The 11,895-nt window shown below is 44.4% G+C and overlaps 1 protein-coding gene across 1 annotated transcript in view; it reads left to right on the top strand.

The window, feature by feature from the left end:
* Positions 1-265: 265 nt before the first annotated feature.
* The window catches only part of LOC116534556 (nuclear envelope pore membrane protein POM 121C), a 27,182-nt gene continuing 15,552 nt past the window's right edge, over positions 266-11,895 (top strand). The window contains exons 1-5 of the mRNA XM_032254986.1: positions 266-1,688; positions 2,188-2,403; positions 2,731-2,889; positions 4,330-4,410; positions 6,521-6,692. Of these exons, the coding sequence (XP_032110877.1) occupies positions 1,114-1,688; positions 2,188-2,403; positions 2,731-2,889; positions 4,330-4,410; positions 6,521-6,692 (1,203 nt within the window). The 5' untranslated portion in view covers positions 266-1,113. The remainder of the gene's footprint in view (positions 1,689-2,187; positions 2,404-2,730; positions 2,890-4,329; positions 4,411-6,520; positions 6,693-11,895) is intronic.

Raw genomic sequence — 11,895 nt, 5'->3', positions numbered from 1 at the left:
CAGAGGTAGCTATACCTTTGCAACTTTTTTATCCCCCCAACACCCTAATCTCCAGCGATACTGAACAATTCCATCTCTGAGCTTCTGCACAGTGCTCCTTCATCTGCCTTGAACCTACTACCAGACCTCTTAGGTCCAGGAGCACTTCCCTGCCTACCTTACCCTTTACCATTCCTTCTTTTCTTTCTTTTTTCTTTTGATACTGAGTGCAGTGGTGGGATCTCGACTCACTGCAACCTGCACCTCCTAGGCTCAAGCAATTCTCCTGTCTGAGCCTCTCGAATAGCTGGGACTACAGGCACGCGTCACCGGGCCCGGCTAATTTTTGTATTTTTTGTAGAGACGGGATTTCACCATATTGGTCAGACTGGTCTGGAACTCCTGAATTCTGGTGATCCACCCGCCTCGGCCTCCCAAAGTGCTGGAATTACAGGCTTGAGCCACCACCGCACCTAGCCTCCTTCTCTTTTTGTTCCCGTTTTCACACTGATAACATTGAATTGCAATCTTTTACTTACACATCTTCCTTACTAAACAGAGCTTCTAAAGATCAGAGATCCTATATTTTCCCCCGTAATCTCTTTAATGTAGATAAACAATGGAATGAATAAATCAATCAATGAATGAATCGCTGAGGAAACAGCTACGCCAAAGTGTATTGTCAGACTACCAGATTTTTTTAACAGCTTTATTAAGATATAATTCACATACCATACAATTCATAGGGTGGTGCAACCGCCACCACAATCTAATTTTAAACTATGTTTATGCTGCTAAGAGAAAGCCTATAGCTACGAGCAGTCACTTTCTATTCCCCACCCCCAAATGCACCCCCCAGCTTTTAAAAGGGTCTCGGGCCCTTTAAATTTGGACGCGATCCTTCCACTGGATCGCCTCCGGATGGGTGTCACGCTGGCCGCGCAGGAAACCTCAGGAGTCAGAAACAGGTGTTGAAAGCGGGCGGTATTTTCCAAACCAGGTGTGTCTCGGGTGCTACGGGACGGTAGCGTCTCCCCGAGTCGCGCGCGCATGACGTAGCGGGCGCGCGATGACGCGACGCGCGGCGCGGTGCACGCTGGGATATTTAAGTCTCCTCCGCGGCGCGGAGCCGCGATGTCTCCGGCGGCTGCGGCGGCTGGAACAGGCGAGCGGCGGCGGCCGATAGCGAGTGTCAGGGACGGCCGGGGTCGGGCCTGCGGCGGGCCGGCCGGGGCGGCGCTCCTCGGCCTGTCGCTGGTCGGCCTCGTGCTGTACCTAGTGCCGGCTGCAGCTGCGCTGGCCTGGCTGGCCGTGGGGGCTACCGCGGCCTGGTGGGGACTGAGCCGCGATCCCCGAGGTTCGCGCCCCTTGTCCTCCTTCGTTCGGAACGCCCGACATCGGCGAACATTGTTCGCTTCGCCTCCGGCCAAGTCGACAGCCAACGGAAATCTCCTAGAGCCGCGGACCCTGCTCGAAGGACCCGACCCTGCCGAATTGCTACTCATGGGCAGTTACCTGGGCAAGCCCGGGCCGCCGCAGCCCGCCCCCGCTCCGGAGGGCCAGGACCTGCTGCAGAGGCCTGGCCGCCGCCCACCCGCCCGCTCTGCGCCGCGCTCCCCGCCGCGCTCCCCGCCGACCCATCGCGTTCACCACGTTTACCCCTCTCTCCCCACTCCTCTTCTCCGACCCTCCAGGAGGCCTTACCAACGGTAAGATACGCTGATCTTGCCAGATCATCCTCTGGCTCGACTGGCTTGAAATCGAGGACTTGACTTTTAAATCCGATTTGCTTTTTCATCAAGTCCGAAGGGGATTATGTGTGGTTTTGCCCTCCTTAACAGCACCTTGGTGTGTGCCAGCCGTCTATTGCCCCGTCTAACTCTTGGGATCAGATGTTGTTGCCAAAACAATTCCCTTCTTTCCAGTTCTAAAAACTCCCCGAATTTTAGTGCAGTCTAAATTTAGCCTAGATTTAGATTTTTGCTCTCAAATTGTTGAAGTCCTTCGTTGAGACAGCTGTGAAGCAGCTGTCACTCTCTGCCCTTAGATGGAATAAGGGAAAGTTGCCATAAAAACGCCGTGTTCTGTGTTGCTTAGGAAGAGACTTCAGTTCTTTGGAAAATATCTGAACTGGTGGGTTTTTAGCCGTTTAAAATTTTAACATTCTTTTATGCTTTGGTTCCATGGTTTGTTTCACGTTCTCTGCAGGGATTGTGGGACTTTACCAAATCGGTTTTTAGTAACGCCTCGAAGACGCTATCCGATCCATCAGGCCCAATATTCCTGTCTGGGGGTACTTCCCACAGTGTGCTGGAATGGTTATCACAAGAAGGCTGTGCTGTCACCTCGCAACTCCAGGATGGTGTGTAGCCCAGTGACTGTGAGGATCGCCCCTCCTGACAGAAGGTTTTCGAGGTCTGCGATGTGAGTATTAGTACTGGAAGAATACTCTCCTTTTTCATGTCCACTTTATTCTTCTGCAGTTGTTCCTATGACAATATGACTACAACGCAAAAAAGAAAGGACGAAGCTGCTTATTTGAATGAGAAACACCAAATTCTAGTAAAACCTTTTGTTTTTAACTTTTTGCCTTTGACGAAAAAGTAGGTTTACTTGCTGAGGGCAGCTGCTGTGAGTGTATAAATTATACTTTGGCCCGTTGGTTACTTCTGATTTCCTGTTAATGAAGTCTTTGCTATATGGCACGGGAATTAAAATATCTTAAGGCTAGAATCTTGTCTTTCATTATAGACCAGAGCAGATAATCAGCTCAACACTCTCCTCACCGTCAAGTAATGCCCCAGACCCATGTGCAAAGGAGACTGTACTGAGTGCCCTCAAAGAGAAGAAGAAAAGAACAGTGGAGGAAGAAGACCAAATATTCCCTGATGGCCAGGAAAATAAAAGAAGGTAACAGGCTCAGGAGAGCACTAAGCCGGTTTCCCGCATGGACTCCTATGGGATGAGACGTAGATCATTCCCATAAAGATGCAGAGGCCACGTGTGGCGTCCAGTTTGTGAGCCTTCTTCATAGGTCCCATTCTTTGGCTTTCATGGAAGAACCTGATACCAAGGGTTTTAATGCTGTTCATTTCAAGGCACAGGTTAGATCAATGTTACAATTTACCTTTTCCATGAATAGTAGAGATAAGCTGACAGCTATTAGCCATGTTAGCCTCATGGTTTTGATAGAAATGTGTCAAAGTTTATTTTCAAGAAAGAAGGCTCTACGTCTTCCCCTCAGAATTTTGTGGTGTTCAATTATTTGAGTAACCACGAGTTCCAGTGTCTTAATTGTGCTGAAGGAAATGCTTGTGAAAGAAAGGTGAAAACTATAGAGTTTGGTATATTTATCAGTAATGAGATTAAAACCAATTTCCTGGCCAGATGAGGTGGCTCATACCTGTAATCCCAGCACTTTGGGAAGCTGACGCAGGAGGATTACCTGAAGTCAGGAGTTTGAGACCAGCCTGGGCAACATGGTGAAACCCCGTCTCTACTAAAAATACAAAATTTAGCTAGGCATGGTGGTGCAGGCCTGTAGTCCCAGCTACCGGGGAGGCTGAATCAGGAGAATTGCTTGAACCCGGGAGGCAGGGGTTGCAGTGAGCCTAGACTCTGCCACTGCACTCCAGCCTGGGTGACAGAGTGAGACTCTGTCTCAAAAAAAAAAAAAAAAACTATTTTATTACGTGGTTTATCGAATAACCTAATGAAAATGGACTAAATAGTTTTCTAAGTATAGAAAGAAAGGAAGTTGAAGTGGCTAAGAATTTATTGAGCACCCATTGTGTATGAGACCCTACTCTCACAAATGCTGTGGATAGAGCAGTGGACAAGACAAAATACCTGCTTTCATGGGACTCTTCTGAGGGAAGCACCATTTTATAAGGCTGGGTGTGGTGTTGTACACCTGTAATCCTAACGCTTTGAGAGACTGAGATGGGAGCATCACTTGAGCCCCGGAGCTCAAGACTAGCCCGGACATCATAGTGAGACCTCGCCTCTACAAAAAATTAAGGAATTAGCCAGGTGTGGTGGTGCATACCTGTAGTCCCAGGTACTCAGAAGGCTGAGGCAGGAGAATCACTTGAATCCGGGAGGCAGAGATTGCAGTGAGCAAAGATCATGCCACTGCACTCTAGCCTGGGCAACAAGAGTGAATCTCCATCTGAAAAAAAAAAAAAAAATTTACCTTTCAGAAGCTTAGGGATTTTAAAAAACCCTTTTCTGGTCTAGCATGAGTCTGTGCTCCATAGAGTTAGTATAATGTCCCAGAAATATGAGAATACACTTTAAAGGGACAAAAAAGTCATGTCATTTCATTGAGAACTTTTTGATTTGTTACAGGCGCCATGATAGCAGTGGCAGTGGACATTCAGCATTTGAGCCCCTGGTGGCCAATGGAGTTCCCGCTTCTTTTGTGCCTAAGTAAGTGCGAGTCCTTATGGATGAAATACTAGCTGTTTGGAAAAGGGACATTGTCAGAGCTGTTGCCCTATAGATTTTCCTCTTTGTTTTTTTGTATTCCTTAATTCAAGTTCACATCTTTGAAATTAGAGAGGAACATTTTGAGTAACTTGCTGCAATTAACTGCTTTCTGTCTAATTGCTTTTAATATTCTTGTATTAATATGGATGAATGGCTCACGCCTGTAATCCCAGCACTTTGGAAGGCTGAGGCGGACAAATAGCCTGATGTCAGGAGTTTGAGACCAGCATGATGAAACCCCACCTCTACTAAAAATACAAAATTAGCCCAGCGTGGTGGTGGGTGCCTGTAATCCCAGCTAGTCAGGAGGCCGAGGCAGGAGAATCACTTGAACCTGGGAGGTGCAGGTTGCGGTGAGCCCATATCGCACCGTTGTGCTCCAGCCTGGGTGACAAGAGCAAGACTTTGTCTCAAAACAAAACAAAAATGGATGAAATATGAAATGTGCTGATGAGAGTAAGAGGTTTTATAAATATATTTAATAACTAAGCACGTAAACAGAAGGATTGCAAAGTTTGTGCAGTGGATAAAACAGTATGAACGTTAAATGTTAAATTTCTACATGTCAGTTTAAAAATAAATTGGAGGAAGAATTGGATGGAAAGGAAAGTGGCTCAGAAGTATGTGTGAAAAGACTTCGGATCAATCAGATACGTCCTCTGAGTCAGCAGTGTGATGTGACTCTCAGGAAGGTTGTTGTGCTCCTGGTCTGGGCTGTTAGAAGCAAGACTAGAATGAGGCAGGTAGACGGTGTTTCTGCCAGAAGACAGTGAGTAGTTCTGCCCACTGTCCGTGGAGTGCTGTGGTCAGTTCAGTGTACTGCACAGCAAGGGAGGATGTACACAAATGGAAATCCATTCCCAGTGAAGCAACAAAGATATTAAGGAGATTTGCAACAGCCCAAAGTAGGGGGTGGTGGTGGATGACGGGGTTTTGGAGGTATGGAAGTATTAGCCCAGAGAAGAAAAATCTCAGGGGGGATAAGGAAATAAGTGAGGGAAGGATAATGGTCCCCAAAAAACCAAAGGACTGTTCCCTTGAAAGAAGTGAAATAGGGCCGGACATGGTGGCTCACGCCTGTAATCCCAGCACTTTGGGAGGCCGAGGCAGGTGGATCATGAGGTCAGGAGTTCAAGATCAGCCTCGTCATTATAGTGAAACCCTGTCTCTACTAAAAATACAAAAATTAGCCGGACGTGGTGGCACATGCCTGTAATCCCACCTTCTCAGGAGGCTGAGGCAGGAGAATCACTTGAACCCAGGAGGCAGAGGCAGCAGTGAGTGGAGACCACCATTGCACTCCAGCCTGGGTGACAGTGAGACTCTGTCTCAAAAAAAAAAAAAAGAAGTGAAATAACTTGCTCTGTTTAGCTTCACATGGGATCCATGGGTGAAAGTTAGAGGAAAAACATTTTAATCCGATATATTATTGTTTATTCTCCAGTGAGAATAAACTGGTTCATGGTTGGCCTGGGTCACTCTAGGAGAGAGTTGTCTACATTGTAACAGAGGTTGGATGACTGTCCTGCAGGAAAGATGCATAGGAGATTTCTGTTTCAGTTGGAGGTGTGCAAAAATGATGAGTTCCTCTTAACTCTGATTTTTTTAACAGCTTTATTGAGGTATAATTGACATACAATGAACAGTACTTGTTTAAAGCATATGTTACATTTTGACGTGTATATACCTGTGAAACCATCCTACCATCAAGATAATGAACATTCATCACCTCCAAAAGTTCCCACATGCCTGTAATCCCTCCCTTTAGTTCCACCCCTGTGCCCAGGCATCCACTGATCTGCCTTCTGTCACTTGTAGATAGGTATGCATTTTCCAGAATATTCTTTAAATGGAATCATACATTTAAGTTTTAAATATTTGGCTTTTCTTACTGACTTTGTCAGATAGATTTGGCCAGATTGTTAGCACTAAAAGTTAAAAGCATTATTCTCTTACCTTCATGTTTATTAAGAAAGATCTCATGACCGTGGATGAAACCATAAAAGAATGTTGCCTTTAACAGAGTATCTGGCTTTTTCTCTTTCATTAGGCCTGGGTCTCTGAAGAGAGGCCTCAATTCTCAGAGCTCAGATGACCACTTTAATAAGAGATCCCGAACCTCTTCCATGAGCTCCTTGACAAGCGCTTACACAAGTGGCATCCCCAGCTCCAGCCGCAATGCCATTACCAGTTCCTACAGCTCCACTCGAGGCATCTCACAGGTACAAGTACAGCTCTTGTGATGGGGAAATGAATTCCCAGCATTCATTCATTGATTAGGGCCAGACGTGGTGGCCTAGCCCTGTAATCCCAGCACTTTGAAAGGCCAAAGCAGGAGGATTGCTTGAGCCCAGGAGTTCAAAACCAGCCTGGTCAATATAGTGAGTGAGACTTGCCTATACAAAAGAATTTTTAAAGAAACTTTTTAAAATAAAGTAATTGATTAGCAAAGATTTACTAATCACTTTCTATCTGTCAGATGTTAGGACTGTCTCTAAGCTAATAGAAGATACAGACCATTGAATGATCAATGCAACAGAGTGGAAAGCCTGGAATATAAACCAGTGCATATGCATGAGCTGATACGAGACAGAGCTGTGATGTAGATTAAGGGTGATTGGGAAGGTACACTGAGTCTAAGTTGTATTTGGTCATAAAAGAGATTTATCATAGGCAATTAGAATTAAGTGCAGGTTTTTAAAATAAGAAGTGGTCATGATTTTTTGGAAAGAGGATTATCACATAGTATAGGGAGCAGAGCAGGCTTTGCTGCTAGACAGACTTAGGTTCAAATCTTGGCTCTGAGGCTGGGCGGGGTGGCCCATGCCTGTAATCCCATCACTTGGGAGATCAAGCTGGGAGAGCCTCTTGAGCCCAGGAGTTCAAGACTAGGCTGTGCGACAAAGCAAGACTGTGTCTCAAAAAAGAAAAAATGCTTGGCTTTGACATCAAGTAGCCAAAGGTCTTAGGCAGGCAAATCACTTAACATCGCTTTTTCTTGTCTCTGAAGTGCTATTGTAATGATTGAGGGTAATATTTGAAAAGCACCTATTACAGTGGCTGTCAATAAGTGGGTACCCAATATACAGCAGCCAGACAAAAAGATGTAAACAATGTTGGAGAAATATTTTTTGTTTGTTTTGAGACGGAGTCTTACTCTGTCGCCTGGGCTAGAGTGCAGTGGTGCAGTCTTGGCACACTGCAACCTCCAGCTCCCAGGTTCAAGTGATTCTCCTGCCTCAGCCTTCCGAGTACCTGGGATTACAGGCGCCTGCCACCGTGCCCGGCTAATTTTTGTATTTTTAGTAGAGACAGGGTTTCACCATCTTGGCTGGGCAGGTCTCAAACTCCTGACCTTGTGATCCACCCACCTTAGCCTCCTAAAGTGCTGAGATTATAGGTGTGAGCCACCGCACCCAACCCGGATAAATGTTTTTGAAAGGAGAACATTTTGAGACGAGTTAATCAGCCTAGAAGGCTCTGACAGTCATATAAATGAACACTAATAACCGTAATACTAGCCGGGTGACATTTATTACACCAAAAATGCTGGTTTATAATTACTTTGATTCTAGTACACCCAATTTTTTTTCTTTTTTGAGATGGAGTCTTGCTCTGTCGCCCATGCTAGAGTACAGTAATGCAATCTTGGCTCATTGCAATCTCTGCCTCCCAAGTTCAGGCGATTCTCCTGCCTCAGTCTCCCAAGTAGCTGGGACTATAGGTGTGAGCCACCACACATGGCTAATTTTTGTATTTTTAATAGAGACAAGGTTTCACAATGTTGGCCAGGCTGGCCTTGAACTCCTGACCTCAGTTGATGCATCCACCTTGGCCTTCCAGAGTGCTGGGATTACAGGTGTGAGCCACCGTGCCCGGCCTGTATAATTTCAAACTTAGGATATCAGTGTCATTATTAACACTGTCATTATTAAGACTGCTGAAGTCAGTTTAAGAATTATTTGTGATTTATTTTGTCTTTATATCCCTCTGAGAATGCTAGGAACATGTAATCAATATATTGTGTTTTAAAGTAATGTTAATTGTCCTTTGGTACACCAACTTTATACACAATGAGGTTCATTTGTTCAGTATGTTTGAAAGTTAAAGGGATTTCTATGTGTTCCTTTTTGAAATAGCTCTGTTTTAAATTATGTAAAATACTTAAGTTGTTTCAAAAAACATATACCAAAACAAGATACACTCAGAAATTCAGTTTCCATCCCTTTCCACTCTACATTTTTCCTTCCTCTCCATTTTTATTACTTTTCGATTATCCTTTGTTGTTCTTTTTTAAACGATACGCATATCAGTGTATCTGAAAACCGCCACCTTCTAACATTTAAGTGGACAGTATATACAGATTTGGACCTTGCTTTCTTCCTGTACTATGCAGCTGAGGTCATTGCATAGAAACTCATCTTCTGTCTTACAGCTGCATAGGTGCTCTAGGCCTCTGTTGGCAAACATCGTGTTGTTTCAGTCTTCTGCTATCACAGATAATGCTGCAAATAATACATTTGTTCATATGTCATTTCATCCTTGGCAGTTTTGCCTCTGGAAATTTGCTAGATGTCAGGTTCTCAGGTCAAAGGTTAAATGTGCATATAATTTTGCTGAATATTGTCAAATCCCCCTGCAGAGCATGTACCTCAGCATTCCCCTCAGCATTGTACGAGAGGGACCATTTCTGCATGGCCTCACGAGCAGATTTAGTTATGGTAGTTTTGGGGTTTTACCAATTTGACGGGTAAAAAAATAGTACCTAGACTGAGTGTGTGGCTCACTCCTATAATCCCAGCATTTTGAGAAGCTAAGGCGGGCGGATCACCTGAGATCAGGAGTTCAGACTAGCCTGGTCAACATGGTGAAACCCTGTCTCTACTAAAAGTATAAAAATTAGCTGGACATGATGTCGCACGCCTGTAATCCCAGCTACTCCGGAGGCTGAGGTAGGAGAATCTTGGAAACCCAGGAGGCAGAGGTTGCAGTGAGCAGAGATAGCGCCACTGCACTCCAGCCTGGGCGACAGATTGAGAGAATCTCAAAAAAAAAAAAAAAAAAAAATAGTAGCTAGCCGAACATGGTGGCTCACACCTATAATACCAGGACTTTGGGAGGCCGTGACAGGAGGATCACCTGAGGTAAGGAGTTTGAGAACAGCCTGGCCAACATGGCAAAACCCTGTCTCTACTAAAAATACCTGTAGTCCCAGCTACTTGGGAGGCTGAGGCAGGAGTGTCTTGGGAACCAGGAAGCAGAGGTTGCAGTCGGCAGAGATAGCACCACTGCATTTTAGCCTGGGAAACAGAGGGAGACTCCGTCTCAAAAAGAAAAAAAAAAACTAATTTTTGTTTCTTATGAGTAGTTTGATCATCTATTCATATGTTGAATGATTATTTTCAGTTCTGTTTCCGTGCATGCTAGTTCATATCCTTGGAGTTAGCATACCATTTTTCTGAAGGACCACCAGTCAAATCTCACATGAGTTTTTCCTGTACTAGAGAAACTTTTTCCAAATGAACCAAAGTTTTAAAAGTAAAGTAGAAAAAAGTAGAAACCACGGAAGTGCAATATTACAAGAAACAGTCTCCTCTCACGTTGCTGGTGGGAGTGTCAGTTGGTGCAGCTCGCTAGAGGGCTGTGTGGCAGGAGTTGTTGACGTGATAGATACAGGCACCTTTTGATCAAGCAGCTTTACCTGGGCGCATACTGGAAGATGTGTCCAAGGACTGACTTTAACATTGCTTTAATAACAGCAGCTTGGATACAGTGTACATGTATCTTTTCAGGGAGCTGGTTGAATAACTAGCAGTATTTTGGTAAGTTGAAATATACTTGTAACTATGAAAAAGAATAAGGCAACTGAATAAGTACTTATGTGAATGATCTCAAAAATAAATTACATAAAAAACAAGGCACAGAACTGTATAGTATCCTCTATTGTTTGGACTTTTTAAAATCTTTTAATATGCATAGAATAATTCTTAGAGGATATATTAGAAACTATCATTGAGATAAAAAAGGAAATTTACCTTTTACTGTACTTTTTTTTTTTTTTTTGAGACGGGGTTGCATACTGTTGCCCGCACTTGAGTACAGTGGCATGATCTCATGGCATGATCTCGGCTCACCGCAGCCCCTACCTCCTGGATTCAAGCGATTCTCCTGCCTCAGCCTCCTGAGTAGCTGGGGTTACAGGTGCCCACCACCACGCCCAGCTAATTTTTGTATTTTTAGTAGAGACACGGTTTCACCATATTGGCCAGGCTGGTCTCAAACTCCTGACCTTGTGATTTGCCCGCCTCAGCCTCCCAAAGTGCTGGGATAACAGGCGTGAGCCACCGCACCCAGCCTACTGTACATTCTTATTGTAATGTAATGTGCAAGTATTACCTTTCCTGGTTTTGGCTTTTTTAAGTAAAGTAAAATTCCTCTGTCCCAGCAATCCCAGTCTCCATCCAGTAGGTATCCATTGTTAACATTCTCGCTGTGTGCAAACACAGACCATACCCAGAATTTTTTGACTGTTCTACATAACAGGGTCACAGCATATTTGCTTTTTAAAACTCATCTTTTCTCTTTTATCCATTATATCTTGCATAGCATTTCATGTCATGTAACTTGCCTCACTCTTCAGATGGCCTTTTTTACTACAGTATAATTTAACCACCAACCAGGTCAAGTAATAAAACATTTTCAACACCCAGAAACCTCCCTCCTGCCCATTCCCCATCACTGCTCCTTCCTTCCTTTCTATTAGCGCCTTACATAGTATACCCTGTTTTTGAATTTTATATAAATGGCAATAGAGTATGCGTTCTTTGGTGTTTGACTTAAGAGATTTGTCCACATTCTTGCACCTAGCAGTAGGTAATTGTCATTGCTGAATACTGTTCCACACTATGAATATAACCACAGTTAACTTATCCATTCTGCCATTGGACATTTCAGTTTCCAGTTTGAGGCTATTATACATAATATTTATATAAATAATCGTGTTAAATCTTTTGGTACACGTAAAGTATGTGTACGTTCAGTAGATATTGCTAAAAAAGTTTTTTTTGAGATGGAGTCTTGCTCTGTTACCCAGGCTGAAGTGCAGTGGTACAATCTCGGCTCACTGCAACCTCCGCCTCCCAGGTTCAAGTGATTCTCCTGCCTCAACCTCCCTAGTAGCTGGAACTACAGGCTCATGCCACCACACCCAGCTAATTTTTGTATTTTTACTAGAGATGGGGTTTCACCATATTGGTCAGGCTGGTCTCGAGCTCCTACCCTCAGATGATACACCCACCTCAGCCTCCCAAAGTGCTGGGATTACAGTTATGAGCCACCATGCCCAGCGTTTTGTTTCTTTTTTGGTTTTTTGGTTTTTTTCCTGAGACAGAGTCTTACTCTCTCGCCCAGGCTAGAGCGCATTGG

The sequence above is a fragment of the Sapajus apella genome, unplaced genomic scaffold (genome assembly GCF_009761245.1).
Source record: "Sapajus apella isolate SASKATOON/1434 unplaced genomic scaffold, GSC_monkey_1.0 scaffold88, whole genome shotgun sequence".
In the NCBI taxonomy this organism is placed as follows: Eukaryota; Metazoa; Chordata; class Mammalia; order Primates; family Cebidae; genus Sapajus; species Sapajus apella.
This window is presented reverse-complemented; position numbering and strand designations above follow the sequence as displayed.